The 17681-nt window shown below is 62.9% G+C and overlaps 2 protein-coding genes across 9 annotated transcripts; both read right to left on the minus strand.

Annotated features, from left to right (window-relative positions):
• Window positions 1-4657: 4657 nt before the first annotated feature.
• Window positions 4658-8593, minus strand: LOC114003780 (mitochondrial ubiquitin ligase activator of nfkb 1-A-like). 4 transcript variants are annotated; one of them, XM_027751119.2, is made up of 5 exons: window positions 8070-8593; window positions 7440-7570; window positions 7122-7209; window positions 6924-7044; window positions 4658-6153 (listed from the first exon to the last, which is right to left on the minus strand). In XM_027751119.2, the coding sequence occupies exons 2-5, from the start codon at window positions 7551-7553 to the stop codon at window positions 5457-5459; spliced, it is 1020 nt and encodes a 339-aa protein (XP_027606920.1). In that variant the 5' UTR covers window positions 7554-7570; window positions 8070-8593; the 3' UTR covers window positions 4658-5456. The 4 variants fall into 4 exon arrangements, with proteins under 4 accessions (XP_027606920.1, XP_027606921.1, XP_039233940.1 ...); XM_027751120.2 differs by lacking the exon at window positions 8070-8593 and adding an exon at window positions 7919-8025; XM_039378006.1 differs by lacking the exon at window positions 8070-8593 and adding an exon at window positions 7804-7878.
• Window positions 8594-8693: 100 nt separating this feature from the next.
• ECE2 (endothelin converting enzyme 2) lies at window positions 8694-17517 on the minus strand. Of its 5 annotated transcripts, none has more exons than XM_027751117.2 (19): window positions 16937-17514; window positions 15189-15275; window positions 14664-14808; window positions 14259-14474; window positions 14054-14178; window positions 13763-13909; window positions 13621-13686; window positions 13261-13449; window positions 12740-12882; window positions 12497-12611; window positions 12124-12234; window positions 11831-11929; window positions 11666-11743; window positions 11367-11470; window positions 10964-11074; window positions 10578-10645; window positions 9763-9953; window positions 9582-9677; window positions 8694-9459 (listed from the first exon to the last, which is right to left on the minus strand). In XM_027751117.2, exons 1-19 carry the CDS (start codon window positions 16976-16978, stop codon window positions 9283-9285), a joined length of 2310 nt encoding a protein of 769 aa, XP_027606918.1. In that variant the 5' UTR covers window positions 16979-17514; the 3' UTR covers window positions 8694-9282. The 5 variants fall into 5 exon arrangements, with proteins under 5 accessions (XP_027606918.1, XP_027606917.1, XP_039233936.1 ...); XM_027751116.2 differs by having other exon boundaries at window positions 15189-15278; XM_039378002.1 differs by lacking the exon at window positions 10964-11074 and having other exon boundaries at window positions 15189-15278; window positions 16937-17515.
• Between the last annotated feature and the right edge of the window lie 164 nt (window positions 17518-17681).

The raw sequence follows: 17681 nt of genomic DNA on the forward strand, positions 1-17681 counted from the left end.
TTTTGCAGGAAGGCAGGGGCACACAGGTGTGATTCTGCAGGAGTGTGTAAGTGTGGCCACGTGGGGACTGTGCCCCAGAATGCTCCTTGTTACACGGCTTGGCCCTTCCCCCTGGGCTTTCTGTGGACAAGGGGAAGGGCCATCCCCTGTGGGGACCTGCCATGGGTCAGCAAGACCCCATTATCCCAGCAGAGCCATGTTCGCATCCCTTCTATACACCTCTGTCCCAGACCCACCCTAACTCTATCCTTCTGCATTTTTCACTGCCAGGGTAGTGATTTTACCAATTGGCATCAGTGGTTCTCGTCAGCCTCACCTGGGATTCCCCCATTCGGGTCACCTGGGGCTGAGGTGCTATTTAAGCTCAGACTGAGGCTGCTGCACCTTTCCTGAGCCCTGGGTACAACCCTGACCCCTGGATCTGGGGATGATGATGACAGCAGCAGCTGTGGCTGGTTGGAGATGACTACCCTACCTTAGAGCAGCACTGTTCCTGTTGCTCCCTCACGTTCGGGCCCCGTGGCTTATGTGGGGGTCCTGGGTTGCAGCTAAGCCAGAGCCCTGTGTGGAAATGGCACTTGCCAGCTCCAGATCAGCCCAATGAGAATGTCATGAGGTGTGAGGGGGGTTTTACAGACAGTTCTGTGGTTCATCTCTCTGTGCCAGCATCCCCATGGCCTGAGATTCTGTTGAAAGGTGCTGCAGAAGGGCATCAGCTGGAATGGTCCATGACAGTGGGCAGGTACTTCTATTTTGGGAAGGCTCAGCCATGTTTTTACCTTTATGTCTGGCTCTGCAGAAAGTTGGTCCCTGCTCTCCCCCACCAGAGCCAGGTCGGGGCAGCGGTGCCTGCTCTCCTGGCAAAGAAATGCCTTTATTTCTGCCTTTGCTGGGGAACCAGGTTGAACTTTTTCATGTGAAGGCTTCTGTTCTCTGTGAAAAGTGCCTGGGAAAATAGGCAAGAGGCCCACGCTGAGATGTGGCCTGCTTTTCCCATCGCTGAGCCCACGTGCCACTGCCCGTGGGCAGGGACCAGCAGGCCGTGGCACACGCGGGGCTGGGGGTGAGCGAGAAGAGGAGCAGATGGGCTGTGTGGGATGTGAGTGGCACCAGTGCAGCACTCCAGGAGGGTTTCCAGCCTGGCAGGCTGCTGGGGAGAGGCTGGAAAGGGGTCACCCTGGGAATGGCCCCACTTATCCCACACCTGTATCTGTTACAGTGCCACGCACCCAGGGGAACTGCTTGGCTTGGCTGTGGGGTAGGGGATACTCTGCGGGGCTGTCTGGGATTCTGGGGTGTGGGAAGGACCCTCTGCCCATCCCAGGCAGGAGGAGGGCTGGATTTGTGCCAGCACAGCTGGGCTGTGGGTGGGGCAGGGCAGTGCTGTGTCACGCATCCCTGGGCAGAGGGGGAAGGTGCTAGGGACCTGAATGTGGGTGGGTGGACAGTGGGATGCATGAGGGACTCCCCTCATCTCCTGCCATTGCAGATAGCATCCCCTCTAGTGAACCAGACAGAGCGCCCTCCTTCCCCTGGCTCTCATCCCACCTTCGTTATCCGCCTTTTAGCAGCCACGTAATCTCCTTTCTCGCTTCCTTTGCAGCCTTTTGTCCGACACAAAGCCAACTCCAGAAGGAAGAAGGGGCTGTGGGAGTGGGAAGCAGGTGTTTTTTCCTGCCCTGGCTCCTTAAACCTGGGCAGTAGCCCCCAAACTGGGACACCTTGGGGGTGATGTAAGGGCTGGGGGCCAGCCATGCCACCCAGGGTGGATATGGGGCTGGGCAAGGGGCATGGGGCCAGATCCTGGCTTCAGTGGGATGGGCAGTGGAGGTTGTGCTGCATTGCCTGCACTTGGGCGATGCTCTGGAGCTCACCGGTGCCTGCCGTGCCCCAGCCCCACACCTGGGTGCTGCCCCTGAGCCCTGTGCCCTTGGTGGGAATTGGGGTGCCTACTCCAGGTGCTGTGACGGAGGTGAGGGGTTTTCCTGCAGCCGCTGGTGCTTCAAGTGGTTCTACAGTGGAAAATCACCCTCTGTGTGTGCAAGTGGCTTGTGGTGGGACATGTCATGCCCAGGCTCTGCAGGGACCCCTGGGCAGCTGGAGTTGGACTGGATGGGAGTGCCTGGTGGTCCCCAAGGCCTGACGGGGATGGAGTCAGTGGCCCGGCAGGCAGTTACTGGATGTCAGGGAGCTTGGAGGAGGTAGGAGGCATCAGCCACAGGATGCGAGGCTTCCTTAGCTGCAGGTCTGGGAGGCAGTCAGTGCTGTCACCCAGGGTGGGTGCCACAGGGCTGGGGGCTGCCGAGCCATGCCAGGAGGCCGGCGCGGGTACCTCCATCTGTGCTGCTTTGAGCCCTGCCAAGAAATGTGAAATGGCACTTCTGCTCCACAGTGGTGGCAGCTGCAGCCTAGGGGCCCTATCCAAGTGCCTGCTGCTGGCACTGCTGCTTTCTCTGAGCCCCCATCCTGGTGTGAGGGACTAGGTCACTTGTAAGGCTGAGGATGTGTCCATCCCTGGCTGTTGCCACTGGGTCTCGGTAGCCAAGGCCCAGGTGAGAATGCCGCTTTGTGTGCTGCCTTTGCCACGGTTCAGGTCTTTTGGGGGAGCAGAGACACACACCAGGGCTGGGTACAGGCAATGGGGATAGATGACCACGTGGGACAGTGGTTGTGGTGACCCTTTGTTGCCGTAGTGAGGAGATGTCGGGGGACAGACATCCTGCTTGGCAGCTGCCCCATGGCTGAGCCCGGGGCAAGTGTGCAAAGGTGGCATGTTCCTCATCTTCTGCTGGCCCTGCAGCTGCTGATGTGGGAAGACAAGGCCAAAAAGCCTTTCCTGGAGGGACAGTGCCCTTCCCAGGGAGGAAGAAGAGGTGGTTACTAGTGAGATGAGTTTGTCTGTCTTGGTGCACAGCCTGGAGTTGGGAAGAGGGTACCCTGAGTGGGCTCCGATTGTGTCAGGGCAGGAGGATGGCACTGCTCCCATCCCTCACATGAGCTGCCTGGGGCACAGCTGTGATCTCAACATCTGAGCAGATGGAGCACTCTCAGCATGCTGCATGGGGCAGAGATTTCATGGAGAGTCCCCTGCCCAGACCTGGGGGTGGTGGGGAGAACAGGAGGGTGGGGGCAGCTAACCCCGCTGGGCAAACAGCCCTGCTGGGGTGTGAGCTTCCATCCTCGCCTGTCACCACATCTCTGGTCACCATGACAACAGACAGGGAGGCAGGTGGAGCAGGCTGGCAGCCCTGGGGGTGGGGCGGCGGGTGGAGGCCACGGGCACGGGCTGGTACCCAGGGGGATCCTGCGAGAGGGCAGCTGTCGGGATGCCTGGGTCTCTCATGTGGGCTGTGTGCTGGGGAGGGAGGCTGGGCAGCGCTTAGCCCAGGCACTGTGCGCTTCCTGCTGTCCTGCCCCCCTGGGGGGCACACAGCGGGTTCATCTGGGGGTGTGGGCACTGCAGCGCGGCTGGGCAGCCCCTGTGCCGGGGCTTTGGCACGGCGAGGCTCTGGCTGGCTGTGAGCTGAGCGAGTGAGTCATGCTGCCGCCCAGAGCCGTGCCAGGCAGGGCTGACAGCAGGGTGTGCAGCTGGGCCGCTGCCGGGCTGGTGGCCTACCGAGGGTGGTGGAGACCCCGGGGGAAAAGGGCAGGGCTGTGCCCCAGCACGGGGGGAGGCAACCTCCCTGTGTGCCGCCAGCACAGGGGATGTGTTCCCTGTCCCGGTTACCTCAGGGGCAGAGGGAAGCAGGGGGGCACGGGACTCTCTCTACCTGTCCCATCCCCGGCTGGCTGCTGGGCCCCGGGGAACGAGGTGAGCAGCAGTCTCTGGGAGCAGGGGCACTCCCGGGCACTCCCCGCCTCACGCACCCACTCGTGCCAGCAACTCTTGGCATGCGGGGAGTGTGTTCCTGGCAACCCAGCCCTCTCCCATCTGGTATTTATCTCCTTCCCGAAATCCCTCCTGCTGTGGGGGGGGGATGCCTGGTGCAGCGAGGGGGGGGGAGCTGGGCCCCACTGCTCACTCTGCAGCCCAGGGAAGAGGCCAGGCTGATAAAGCAGGGGGTGGGAGGTGGAGGAAGAGAATTCCCACACACCAGCCCACTCCAAAAACGCACGTGGGTCCCAGGAGGCTTCACTGGGTACTCTGGGGCTTCACATCTGGCTGTGAGCCCTGGGGGCAAACCCGCACGGGCACCTTTGCCCCAAGCAAGCCCCCAGCCTGACAGCAATGTGGGGCACTGCCCTGGGGAGGGGGTACATCATTACCCTCCAATCCCAACACTGTTGCCTGGCTGACAGTGGCCGTCCAGCATTGCCCCCCACCCCCAAAGCCGCAGGAGCTAGGAGAGCCCATGGGTTGCCTGGGCAACTGCAGTCAGGCAGTGATGGGGAGCGGTCCAGGGGATCGGTTGCCATGGAGACCCAAGGATTGCAATCACCTTGGCAACAGTCTTGTGTGTCCTGCCACCCCCCATTCAGGGCTGCATCCTGAGGAGGTGCACCTGGGCTCCTCTGTGCACCTGGGCCAGCTCCCTGGGTAGGCAGGGAGGTGGTAGTGCCTGCCCATACAAGGTGAGAGCTTTGGCTCCCAGTGCATCCCCCCAGCGCCCACCCAGGCCCCTGACTCAGAGGCACAAAGGAAGAGGAGAGGCCGAACTTGACTCCTTGGCTTTATCACTTCACATACCACTGCAAGCCATTCCTGCACCTGGTCCTGTCTGGGAGGTGGGCAGGAAAGCTGGGTACAGCAGGGCTGGACATGAAGGCAGGCTCTGGGGCACCCCAATGCTGTTCTCCTACTCCAGAAGGAGAGTGGAAACCCTGTAGAGGGACATAGCCCCCCTCCCTGGGTGGCAGAGCAGCTGGCAAAGAGGCCCATCGTTGCCAGCCCCTAGGTGTCCCCAGCGTAGTCTGGGCAGTGGCTGTAGGCACATGGATTGGGGTGGTAGGACAATAGTGGCACCAAGGTGTGCCACTGCAGTGGCTCAGGGGGGTTTGGGTCTCTGCTATCCCACTGTGCCTGCTGTGTCTCACCAGCCCTGGTCTTGCCCTCATCATCCTCCCAATAAAACCACATGCCGGTAAAAAAAACATAAGGGAGAAGTCCTGCATGGCTTTGAGTGGGTCACAGCTGGGAAAGGGGCACAGGTCCAACAGCTGACAGCCAAAGGAATGCCCCAGCATGGGGCTAGGGTCTCAGCTCCTCAGGACAGGTGTTGTGTAGGTTTTCCTCAAGCCTTCATGTTTAGGGGGGGTCCCTCTGGCAGACAAAGGGAGGATGAGGAAGCTGTAACTCCCCCTGCCCTGCCCTCCCTAAGGCAGATTATGGGGCACACCAGGACCCCTCCCTCCCAACAGGAATCACACAACTGCACACGAGGGGACCGCTGAGATTTCTGCAGGCCGCAGGCTTGGCTTGGTTCCCACTGCCCTTCCCTGGGCACGCCCAGGTGCTTTCAGGCCTGATAGAGGGGCACCACACGTTCAATGGGCCCCCTGCAGATGGGGCAGAGGCGGGTGGGCAAGGCCTGGAAGCAGCGGAAGCAGCAGCAGATGTGGCCGCAGCCCAGGAGGACGCACTCGCGGGGCCGTGCCAGGCAGATCACGCAGGAGTCCTCAGGCTCCCTGTCCCCGGCCTCCTCCCCATCCAGCTCCTTGTCCTCCTGCTGCTGCTTGGGGCGGGAGCGGCGGTAGGCGCGGCACAGGGCGTGCAGGAGCACGGCCAGCCCTGCCACCGCACACAGCACCGCTGCCCCCTTCCAGAGCCCACTGGCCGACTCCAGCTCCGACAGCACCGTCTGCCAGTCCCCAAGGCACAGGAAAAACTCGCCCCCCCAGGCTGGCGGCTGCAGGTGCAGGGAGCCGTCGGGGTGCAGGGACAGCTCCCCAATGCCTGTCAGCCCGGCCCCCACCCGCAGCATCTCCTCTGTCTCCAGGATGCCCTTGGGTTTCTCCCCGATCAGGTACTGGCCCAGCAGGTCGCGGAAGCCATGGGTTGGCTGCTGGAAGCGCTCGTACACCATCTCCAGCGGCAGGCAGACGGCCTGGAGCGGGCTGTCCACGCTCACCTGCGTCACCGCCTCGGTGCCTGGCGAGGCCAGCAGGAAGGGCACGGTGTAGATCTGCTCCGAGAGCACCCGCTCGCTCTCGCTCCTGCAAGCAGACAGGGTTGAGATGTGGACAACAGAACCACAGAATCAATTAGGTTGGAAAAGACCTCTGAGATCATTGAGTTCAATCTATGACTGAACACCACCTTGTCAACTAGACCATGGCACTAAGTACCACATCCAGTTTTTCCTTAAACACCTCCAGGGATGGTGACTCCACGACCTTCTTGGTGGTGGAGCCCCCTGCTCCTGCTTTCTGGGCAGCCTATTCCAATGTGTAATCACCCTTTCTGTGAAGAAATTCTTCCTAATGTCTAACCTAAGCCTCCCCTGGTGCAGCTTGTGGCCATTTTCTCTCATCCTGTTACTAGTTGCCTGGGAGAAGAGGCTGACTCCCATATGGCTACAATCTCCTTTCAGGGAGTTGTAGAGAGTAATAATGTCACACCAGAGCCTCCTTTTCTCCAGGCTAAACACCCCTGCCTCCCTCAGCCGCTCCTAATCAGAGCTGTGTCCCAGACTCTTCAGCAGCCCTGTTGCCCTTCTCTGGACTCACTCCAGTACCTCAATGCCCTTCCTGAATTTAGGGACCCAGAACTGGACAGAAGACTCGAGGTGTGGCCTCATCAGTGTCGACTACAGGTGGATTATCACTTCCCTGGTCCTGCTGGCCACAACATGAAGGAACTCCTAGGGCTGAGCCAAGCATAGGGACTAAAGCCTTTAACCAAGTTATTTTCTGCTTCTCAAGTGGCCCCAGAGTCTGGACTGTCTGGTGCAAGCCCACCCCTGCAGTCCCTTCCCATTGCTCACCAGCTCCGGGCCAAGCTGTTCCAGATCAGCCGATGCTCCTTCAGTAGCAGTTTCTGGATCACGCCCTGAAGCCCCTCATGGTAGTGGCTGGTCAGTGCAGCCTGGGCTGGTAGCACTATGCCTAAGGACAAGGGATGCATCACAGACGAAGGAGAGCCCTGCCCTTGTCCCTGGTGCGGGGCCACAGGGGGTTCTTACCTTCCAGGGCAACATAGGGCAGGCATCTCCCCTCAGCTGCAGACACCAGGGCTGGTAAATCATCATCGACCTGGAGCTTTGGGGCCTCCTGGAAGAGCAGGGACTGAATGTGAGCATAGGCAGGGGCAGGCAGAGGGCAGGCCAAGCATGGTTTTGTGGAGATCTCTGGTAGGATGTGACCTGCTCAGTCCTTAGTGTCATAATGTTGGCAGAGAATGCAGCAGGCTGCAGCCATCAGTGAGTGCACCCAAATCAAAGGGTGTAGGGCAGTGGGGAAGGGAGAGAGGGCAGGAGAGAACATGTGAGGGATGGGGCTACCTGTATGCGTGCCACAACTTTGGCTTTCTTCCTGTACATGTAGTAGAAAAGGCCAGAGAAGGCAAGGCTGGAGCCCAGACACAGCAGCTCCCCTGGTGTGATGGGGATGTCCATGGCTTGGGCAGCAATGCCTGCAAAGTGAGTGTGTTGGCTGGGGAACAGGGCCATGTCACCCAGGAGCAGGGACGTCCCACAGGCCCTTTCCCCAGGGCAGGGACCTCCCTGCACCCCTGTCTCCAGGAGCAGGGACATCCCACCGCCTCTTTCGGGACATCCCAGTGCCCCTTTTCCCAGGGCAGGGACATGCCTGCCCCTCTGTCCCCAGGGCAGGGACATCCCACTGCCCCTGTCCCCAGGATGCCACCTCAGGGCCAGGCCCGTCCGCGGCCCCGGCGAGGGCAGTTCAGCTCCAGCCCCCACAGTTGCCCGATACCCGGCCCGACCTGGCGGCCCCGGCCCAGCCAGGGCCCAGTGCCCACCGTGTATTGCACACAGGATCGGGCCGAGGCCCAGCACCCGTGACCCAGCCCGGGGCCTGGCCCAGGGTACCACCCAAGCCCGTCCAGGCCCGGCGCCCCCGCTCCGGCCCGGCCAGACCCCGCCGCCGCCCCGGCCCCGCTGCCTTCGTACCCCTGAGGCGCCCAGGCCCGGACCCTGGCCCCTCGGCGCTGCCTGCTGGGAAATGTAGTCCGGCCCCCGCGGCGCGACGGCGGGGCGGGCCGCGCCCGAACTATCACTCCCAGCATTCCTCGCGTCGAACTACAGCTCCCGTCGTGGCTTGCGCCGCTCGCGGGCAGGATCACAACTCCCGGCAGACCTTGCGAGCGCCCATGCCAGTCGCCGCGGTTCCCGCGGGGTCCCGGTACCGGCGGGTCCGGGGGACCTGGTGCGGGGCTGCGGACAGGCTGTGCGGGGAAGGACCGGCCAGGGCGGGCCCTGGGGGCTCCGGGAGGGGACTCGGGGGCGGCTCGACTGGTTGGAGTCACCCGTGCTGGGGGCAGCGGGACTCCCCGACTGGGCTTTACCAGGGGGTAAAGCCTGTGCTTCTGACTCACTCCCTCCGGCCCTGCCGTTCTTCCCCGTACCTCTGCTCCCCTCCCTTCATCCATCCAGACATCTCATCTCCACTCCCCTCCCTCGGTCCCTCGGGATGTCTCAGCTCTCACGTGTCCCCCCAGACTTTGTCACACCCCCAGCTCCAGATCCCACCTCTCTCCCAGCCCCGACACCGCCAAGGTCCCCGAGCTGCTGGAGTAAGTGGAAACTGCTTTTATTCGTTACATAAACTCGGCGACAGCCACCCACACCTGAAGGCACCAGAGTCCCCGCTGCCGCCCGCTGGTCCCAGCAGAGGTGGATGGGGAAGCCAAGCTGGATCGGGAGGGGACAAGGGAAGTGCGGAGCCGAGTGGCCCCTAGTCTCCATTTCTGGCAGGCTGCGGGGCAGGGACAGGAGCAGGGGTATCTTGGCTCTAGTGCTTTCCCTGGGACCCCTCTGACCTGCCCACCTGCGAGGGGGGGATGCAGTGCAGGGAGACGCTGAGCTGTGCCCGACTCAAGCACATCAGGGTTGGGGGCAGAGTTGCGTTTTGGGGGTGCTACAGCCTCTCTGCCGGTCGTGTCCAGCCCCAGGCTGCGGATGGGACTGCGGTGGGTGCCTGGTGTGGGGCCGTGTGTGCCGGGGAGGGGGCAGAGGTGGGGTCTGCGGTTTGTACACAGGAGGGGAACCGCGACAGAGCGTGACCTCCGCTCTCTGCCCGTAGCGAGCTCTAGCAGCCAGCGAGGGCTGGGGGCGGGGGCACAGCATGGCATTGTCCCCTCTGTCCACAGCACCCTCCCCCTCCCTACCACACCTCACAGTGCTTGCCGGGGTTCATGGGGGAGCCCAGGGGGCAGCCGAAATGTTCGACAAAGTCCCGGGAGTTGCTGAGGGTGCCGATGACACGGTACTTGTCGGGGCTGTGGGGGTCGGTCACCAGCCCTTCATGGGAGCTCTCGGGTGTCCGGACGGAGCACCACACCTGGTGGAGCGGGAGTAGCCTCAGGGATGGGGACAGAACCCCCAGAGCAGCTGTGGGGGGCTGTGGGGTGGCTCTGAGCAGCCAAGGAGGGACAGAAAACCCATCACCCCGCTCAGCCCTACCTGTGCAAAGCCCACGAAAAAAAGCTGGTGGTTGGTGAGTCCCAGGGCTGGCAGACGCTTCTCCTCCCCGTTCTTCTGCAGCCAGGACTTGTATGCCTGCGGGAGAGCTGACCTGAAGCCCCAGGGAGGGACAGACGGGAGGGGGGGGCGGTCCGTGTCCCCTCCGGGCGCCAGCACTCACGTTGTAGGCTGCCTTGAGCCCGCCGTTGTCAGCGATGTTCTCGCCCAGCGTCTGCCGCCCGTTGACCTTCTCGCTGTGGACGGTGTAGCGGCCGTACTGCTCGGTCATGCACGCCGTCCGGTTCTTGAAGGCCTCCAGGGAGGAGTTCTGCCACCACGGCCGCAGGTTTCCCTCCTTATCGTACTCTCGTCCTGTGGGACCGAGCCGTGGGGTGGCGTGGGACCAGGGGGTCCCGAAGCAGAGTGGGGTGCGGTGGGAGAGCGCCAGGGGATGCCGGGGGACCTGGCGCCTTGAGTCCATGCCATGGGGTGACGGTGTCCCGCAGTCCCTACTCTGGGCAGGCTCTGGCTGGGGCGCAGCTGCGCATTTGGGCCCCCAGGCATCCCCCGGTGCCTTCCCACTATCCAAACCCAGATCTGTGATCCCACAATCCCCCATTGACCCCATGTCTGCTCCGGGACTGTGGTGAAGGCACAAAGCAGAGCGGATGCGAGAGGGACCCGCCCCGTGCCCCGCGGGGAGGAGGGTGAGGAGGGGGCCGGGGCTGCAGACACCGTGTCCTCACCAAGCGGATGGAGCGAAAGCTGCACAGAGAAGCCGGGGGGAGGTGTCGGCGGGTGCCACCTGGGGAGACAGGACGATAGAAGGGGGGGCGGCCGGGGGGGCACGAGCACGCACGATGCAATGGATGGCAAAGCGGGACCCCTGTGCACCCAGGGCACCCCTTGCCCATGCCGAGGGCAGGGGCGGGTGTGGGGCTGGGGAGGGCAGGAAGGTAACAGGAGTCGGGGCTGGGGCTGCCCATGGGCTCTCACCTTGGTCGTCGAACGCGTGGGTCAGTTCATGCCCCATCACCACGCCGATGCCACCAAAATTAAGGGCTCTGTGGGGCCATGGGAAAGAGCCAGGTAAGTACAGGGCGGGGGTGTGCTGGTGTTGCAGTCTGCCTCTGCCTGGCCACCCCCTCCACAGCCTGGGCACCCGACCAGACTCTTTTCCAGTTGGGACCCAGCTGGGAATGAGTCTTACTGGGGACACTGGTGGCCCTAAGGGGACTCTGCAGGCTGTCTTGGCTGCAGGATGTAAAGCCTTGCATGATGCTTAAGCCCCCCAGGGCTTTGCTTTGTTACTGTGGCGTGCTGGCCCCAATCCAGCCCCTGCCCCCCCCACCCCCAGGAGGTGTCCCCCATGCCAGGCTCACTTGGGGTGGTTGCGGGCATAGAAGGGGGCCTGCAGGATGCCGGCAGGGAAGACGATCCCATTCTTGGTGGGCAGGTAGTAGGCATTGACGGTCTGCGGTGTCATGCTCCATCTGGGGCAGGGAGGTGTGACAGGGGACAGGCAAGGCTGTGTCACCTCTCACCCAGCCCACCACCCTCCTGTGCCATCACGCACCATGGCTTCCCTGTGCCACCCTGCCCGGGGCTGGCACTTCTGCCCCCATCCTATGACCAAGGGACCATGTCCTGGGGACAAGCTACAGCCACCACAGGTGACCTACAGTGCTGTGCTACCCCATGGGGGGACCTCCTTCCCACTGAGCCAGTGCCACCCAGGCACCTCGATGTCACATCCTCTGTCCTCCCCCAGGCCTTCCCCCTTACTGGTCGCGGTTGGGGGGTTTCCGGAGCTGGTCAGCCATCACTTTGGCAGAGAAATTGTAGAAGTTGAGCATGTTCTGGAAGAAGGAGTCTTCAGAGACCTCGTACTGGTGAGGAAGAGGAGGGATCAGGAGGGGCCCACTGAGATGGTTCCCCACACCCCAGCCAGGATGCATTCAGTACCAGGGTGGCTCTGCACAATGTCCCAAATGCCTGACCTTGTGGCCCTGGCCATGAGACAGTGACATTGCCCCACCATGGGGCCCCCAAGGGCTTGGTGTGAGCAGGGACCAGCCCCCTACCCCATCGTAAACATCATCCAGCTCCTTGTTGTCCAGAATGAAGTCAGGGAAGCCAATCATGTCATAGATGGCATCTGCCTGCATGGGGAGAGGCCACGACAGTGAGATGGGGGGGCTTACTGGGAGGAGATGAGGTCTCACACCCACTTCCCTCCCTGGAGTCACCTTCTCCTTTGCAGCCTGCCTGGTCCTCTCATCCATCCAGTCCAGCTGCTCCAGAGACACCTCGAAGGCTGCCCGGATCTCACTAATCATCTCCTCAGCCTGGGGAGGGGAGGGAATGAAGGCCCCCTACCCCCACCAGCCCCTTTGTGGGGGGAGAGAGTAGACAGGACACAACCTCCCCAGGGCTGGGGGTCCCAATTCCCAGCTCCCCACCTTCCAGCCCTAGGACTGGAGGGGAAACGGGATTCCCGAGGATGGTGATGGGGAGGGGGTGGGGGCAGAAGTGTCCTCACGATGGCCTTGCTGTCCCGGTCAAAGGTGGCTTTGACGAAAAGGGAGCCCAGAGCAAAGCCCAGTGTGTCATCCGTGTTGGAGATGCAGGTTTGCCAGCGGGGTGTGCAGGACTGTGGGAGCGAGATGAGGGTCTGTGAGATGCCCAGCTCACTCCCCTGCTCCTCTCCCTTCACCCAGCCTGGCTCAGCCTCCTCACCAGAGAGGAGATGCTCAGCAGTTAAACCCCATCCCAAAAGATGATCCCTGGCTTCCCTCTGCAGCATCCAGGGCTTAGCATCCTAAGGACATCCCGAGGGCATCCCAAGGGCAGAGGAGGTCCTGGCTGCTTCCAGGCCAGGAGCAGAGGGGGCTTGTCCCAGGACATACTGTTACCTTCCTGGTGCCATAGAGTGTCTCCAGCAGCCTCTCCTGGGCTGTCTCAAAGCGCTGATCCAGGCTGGAGACCGTTTTCTGCACCAAGTTCCAGATCAGGTAGTTGTTCAGGATGCTGCAAGAGCAGAGATATGCCACAGCTCACCACAATCTGTGGGCATGTTCCAGACTCCAAGCCACTGACAAGCCCAAAATGTGCCCCTGCCATGGGGGGGCATGGCTGAGGGCACGCAGGAGCCTCACCTCCTGTCAGTGTCATTGATGAGGTCAGAGACCTGCTGGAGGTAGGTGTCCCCATACACCACCACGGGCTCCGTGTCTGCCAGCTCCAGTGGGGCCAGGGAATAAGACAAATAATCCAGCCAGTCAATGGCAGGGGCCAGCACCTGGAGGGGACATGAGGATGTGGCACCAGGTGGAGGACCCCCTGGGGCAGGGGGCTGTGCTCTCTGGGAAGGTCCCAAGGTCCCTCACCACATCAGATCCCTCACTGCCACCAAGCACCCTTCCTGTTGCTCTTAATGCTGCAGGACAAGGAGGGGACCCCTGGATCCCGCTGTGCAAGGTGGCAGCTCCTCCCAAATCCTAAAAACTGGGTAGGTAAGCACCTCACTCCAGCACCCAGCACGTGTCCCAAAATTGATGGGGCTGCCCAGGGTGTCCTGGAGTGGGGGAGCAGTGGGCATGGACCCCTTGATGTCCCAGTGGACAACTTCCCATATGTCCCTGGAGGGTTTCCCCAGACTGCGCTGGGCTGTGCCCACCTGCAGCTCGGCAATGTTCATCTTGTGGTAGATCTTCTCATCGTCCCTCCGCTCAGCCTGGGGCACGGTGATGTTGGCCAGCTGGGTTTCGAAGTCCAGCACCTGCTGCATCTGGAGGCGGGTGGGCCCTGGGGTGCCCCCCAGCAGCGTGCCCAGCTCCACCATGTAGTCCAGGTAAGCTGCCAGAACCTGCCGGATCCCAAGCCCTCACTCAGCGCTGGCTGCAGCTCGTTCCACCTCCCCAGGGTGAGCACCCAAGGGGCAGGATGCAGGTGCCAAGTGCATCCCAGAGCTGCTCACACCCCATTGCCATGGCTTTCCCTGATTGCTGCCAGCAGCATCCCCAACACCCAGCCTCACCCTCTCGTTTGCGGTCTTGTTCAGATAGTAATCTCGGGATGGGAGGAAAAGGCCTGACTGGTCCACCTGGGGGGAGAGAGGAGTAGCACAGACAGCCCAGTCCCACCTGGTGCCTGCCACCCCTTAGTGCCAAGGTGCCAACCTGGATGATGTTGCTGTTGGAGCTCTTGGAGTCTGCACCCACATACACTGTGAAGAAGGGAGTTGCACGGTACGTGCCTGACACGCTCTTGAGTACCTCCATGAAGCTGGTTTGGTTCCAGGAGCCAGTGATGTTCCATCCCCCAATCTGCTGACAGACAGACCTGGCACCTCAAGGAGGGATGAGGTCCGTCCCCAAAGGCTGCTCCCTCCCCAGTTACATGAAGAGCTGAGCGGAAGACATGCTGGGCTGAGCCCTGACAGCTCGGCTCACATGTGGATGTCTGCCCACCTTGTCAATGAGCTCCATGAGGGGCTGGGAACCCAGCTCCTCTATTCTCTGTTCTTTGAGACAGGACAGGTAGTACCGCTGTGTCTTCCGCTCTGCCTCGCTGCTGGAGTTGAAGGTGGCATTCTCTGTGGAAGGCTGTGGGTCAGCCCCAGGGACACAGTGGCCACCCCCTCAATGCCTGTGACCCCTTGCCTGTGACTCCCACCTAGGAGATGCTTCATGATGGCCTGGTTCTGGTCCCAGATGCTGTTGAAGGTGCTCCATTTGGAGCGCCCATTGGGCAGTGGGTTCCTCTTGATCCAGCCCCCACATGAGTACTGGTAGAAGTCCTGGCATGGGTCCATCTCTGTATCCAGGGCCTCCAGGATCTTGCTGGCCACCCGGACGCAGGCAGCCGTCAGGCACGTGCTGTGAGAGGGATCTGGCAGGGAAGGCATGCCTGTGGCTGGGCAAATGGACTGGGGGAAACTGAGGCACGGAGCGGGGCCAAGCCCTGCCTGCACCCCAGGATAGGCAGAGCACCCAGAGCAGGTACCTCAGGCTTGACCCATCACTCCTCATCCTCCCATGTCCTCCCGGATGTGGGGACACGACTGCCAACTCCCCCTACCTCTCTGGTACTGAATGGCCAGGGTGATGACAGCGACGCCCAGCAGCAGGGCCAGGGAGACGGCGATGGCGCAGAGCACCAGCTCCAGCTGGCTGCGCGAGGCCAGGCGGCTCAGCAGCGTCCCCGGCCCCTTCCGAAACCCCACCTGGGCAGGAGCAGGACCTGCCATCGCACCACGGGAGGACCAGACATCACCACTCCCCCTTCCCTCCCCTACCACTCTCCGGTGCCTGGTGTGGCTATATGAGAAGGTGGGGACCAGGGCATCCCTCCCCACCACCCCTGGCAAGCCGGTGGTGGGTTTTGGCGGCCCCCCCAAGCCACAAGGAAGGACAATTGTCCAAGCACACTCTGTGCCGCATTTTGGCTGCCTCCCAGCACATCCCTGGGGACAGCCAGGTCTGGCTTGGCTCCCAGCCCTTCTCCCACTGCCCACCTGGCTGCAAGCAGGCTCTGGCTGAGGGTGAGGGGGGAGGGCAGGGAGGATGGAGAGGGGAAGGATGGAGGAGCTGGGGCAGACCTCACCTCCACGCTGTCTGGAGAGGCGCTGCCATCCCCTGCTGGCTCCGGCCCCTCCTCATCCTGCAGCGTGGCACGCTTGTAGTTGGGCATCTGCTAAGGGACAGAGCGGGCTGGGACAGGGGCATGGAGGGCTGTCACCCACCCTGCCACACCCTTGGGCTCTTATGGGGAGGTGGGCAGTGTCTGCTCAGTGGGTACAAAGAGGGGCGAGGCAGCCCCTGACCCCCCTTGGTGCTCCTGAGTCTCCCTCAGAGGTTGTCCCCAGCCCCGGGTGGCTCTGGTGAGCACAGGGAGAACTGCTGGCGGGGAGCTTGGGGGCTGCCACTGGAGCATCCCTCTGCGTAGCCATAGCAGCTGTGTGGCATCAGCCCTGCCGACAGGTGCCACATCGCCACGGAGACGTGGTCCCCGTCACCAAGCAACTGTTGCCTAGTGCTGCTGTCTCACCCCTCCTCCCCTGCCTGGAACTTTCCATGCAGATGTGCATCGATCTGAAACATCTGGAGGTACCTCCTGCCCCATCCCAGCCCTGGGGGTGACCAGGGCGCAGGACAGAGTGTGCGAGGGGAGAAGGGGCACTACAAGGGTACCAGCTATCAGGGCAGGATCCCCCTTATCCCTGGCCTTGCAGGGCAGTTTGCATGGACCCAACCGTGAGGGCTGCTGAGGACTCAGCCAAGAGGGAGCTGGTGGAATTGAGTCAGCAGCATTGGAGGGGGGGATGAGCTAGAAGAAAATGCTGGGGATTTTGGTGGAATAGACTCAGCAATGCTGCTGGTCATAAGCTATCCTTAGGCTTCAGAGTTAATGCCTGAGTGGCTTGTGGATCACCCTCCAGCCTGTGCTACAGAATAAAGTGAATGCCCGGGGCTGCCCGCAAGGCTGGTGTCGGGGGCCAGGAACGAGCTAGGGTGGGACAGATAATGTGCAGGGGGTGAAGCAGAGTGAGTGCCTCATGCCTAACTCTGCCCACTGCCACACTGCTGGGATGGGGAGGGGGCATCGCCAAGGGCTGCCATGGGACCGTGGGATTGACGGTTGGCAGGAACCCCCCACTAGGGTGTATTCCTGGGAGATACTGGCATTAGGAGGGATCGTTCGGCATCCTGCGGGAGCTTGGCCAGTCAGACCCCCTCCACTGCCCCACCTCCCCCCAGTATGCTCCTCTCCTCTCCTGGGTGGTCCTCATACTGGACAACAGCCAGCAACCCCTCTCCAGCATTCCTAAGACAGGAGCAGGATCTAGTCCTGGGGCTCCTCCTACCCCCTCTATGGGGCTGAGATGCGCAGGGACAGGGCTTCCTGCCCCCTCCAGGGGTGCTCTCTTGTGGGTCACCCTACGAGCAGCATCACTGCACCCCAGGTGGGCTTCATGCCTTGATGGAGCAGGGTCCGTGGGGCCGTGTCCAAACCACCCTGGCTCCCTCTGTTCAACCCCAGCCAGGGGGTTGGGGGGGCCTTCCTCCCCCAGCCAGGGAGGACAGGGGACCCTCTAGCCACTCGGTTCCCTTAGCCTCATCCCCATGCAGCCCCTGCATCCCTCAGGCTCTCACTGCCCTGTAGTCCCCCATCCTTCCCTCCCACAGGTTCCCGAAGCTCCCCCAGCGCTTCCAGGTCCTTGAGCCCTCCAGCCTCCGGGCTCTCCTGTGCCCCTCGCCGCGCCCCTCGCTGGTCCTCCCATTCCTCTCTCCTCTTGCCCCCCTCCCTGCCCGTTGCCCCCGCCCTGCCCCTCCGCTGCCCCGGGCACTCACGGCGTGTCCGAGCTCCTGGAGGGCCACGTTCATCCTGGCCATCCCGGGCCGCCTCCTGCCTAGCTCCGCTCGCCGCCCGGGCCGCGCCGGGCCCCCGCCGCCGCCGCAGCGCCGCCTGCCTCCGCCGCCGCCATGGCCCGCACCGGGCGCCGCGCTGCCGCCAGGACGGGCACCGCCACCACCGGGATGGGTCGGGGCCGGGACCGGGCAGGGATGGAGTCGCGCCGGAGGGATGGAGCCGCGGGGTGTGGGACCGGCGGCGCGCGGACCACAGGCTCCGGGCGGGGGCGACGAGCGCCGGCGGCCCGGGAGGGGCTGGAGCGGGGGCACCGGTGCCCAGCCCCGTCGCACCGCTCCGGTTCGCCCGGCCCGGCCCCACCGCCAAGGTCACTGCCGTGCGCACGAGATGAGCTCCTCACCGGCACCCGCACCGGTATCTGCACCGGCACCGCACCTGTACCCCCAGAGAGCCGCAGCGGCACCTACAGCCTCCCCCAGCGACACCGGCACTCGGACCGGCACCCGCACCGGCACGGGCAGCACAACCCAGGCTCATACCGCAACGGGCACCGGCACACGGACACATGGACCGGCGCTGGGCTTCAGCACCCGGGGAGGCACATCAGCGCCGCACAGCACCGGTTACTGGCTCCGGCAGCGGCAGCGGGTGGTAACGGTGCAGAGCCGCGGCAGCACCCCCTGCTCCGGTACCCGGGCACATGCCCCAGTGCACCAGCACCCGCAC

This window comes from Pipra filicauda, unplaced genomic scaffold, assembly GCF_003945595.2.
Source record: "Pipra filicauda isolate LSUMZ 115617 unplaced genomic scaffold, ASM394559v2 scaffold98_size3848907_pilon, whole genome shotgun sequence".
In the NCBI taxonomy this organism is placed as follows: Eukaryota; Metazoa; Chordata; class Aves; order Passeriformes; family Pipridae; genus Pipra; species Pipra filicauda.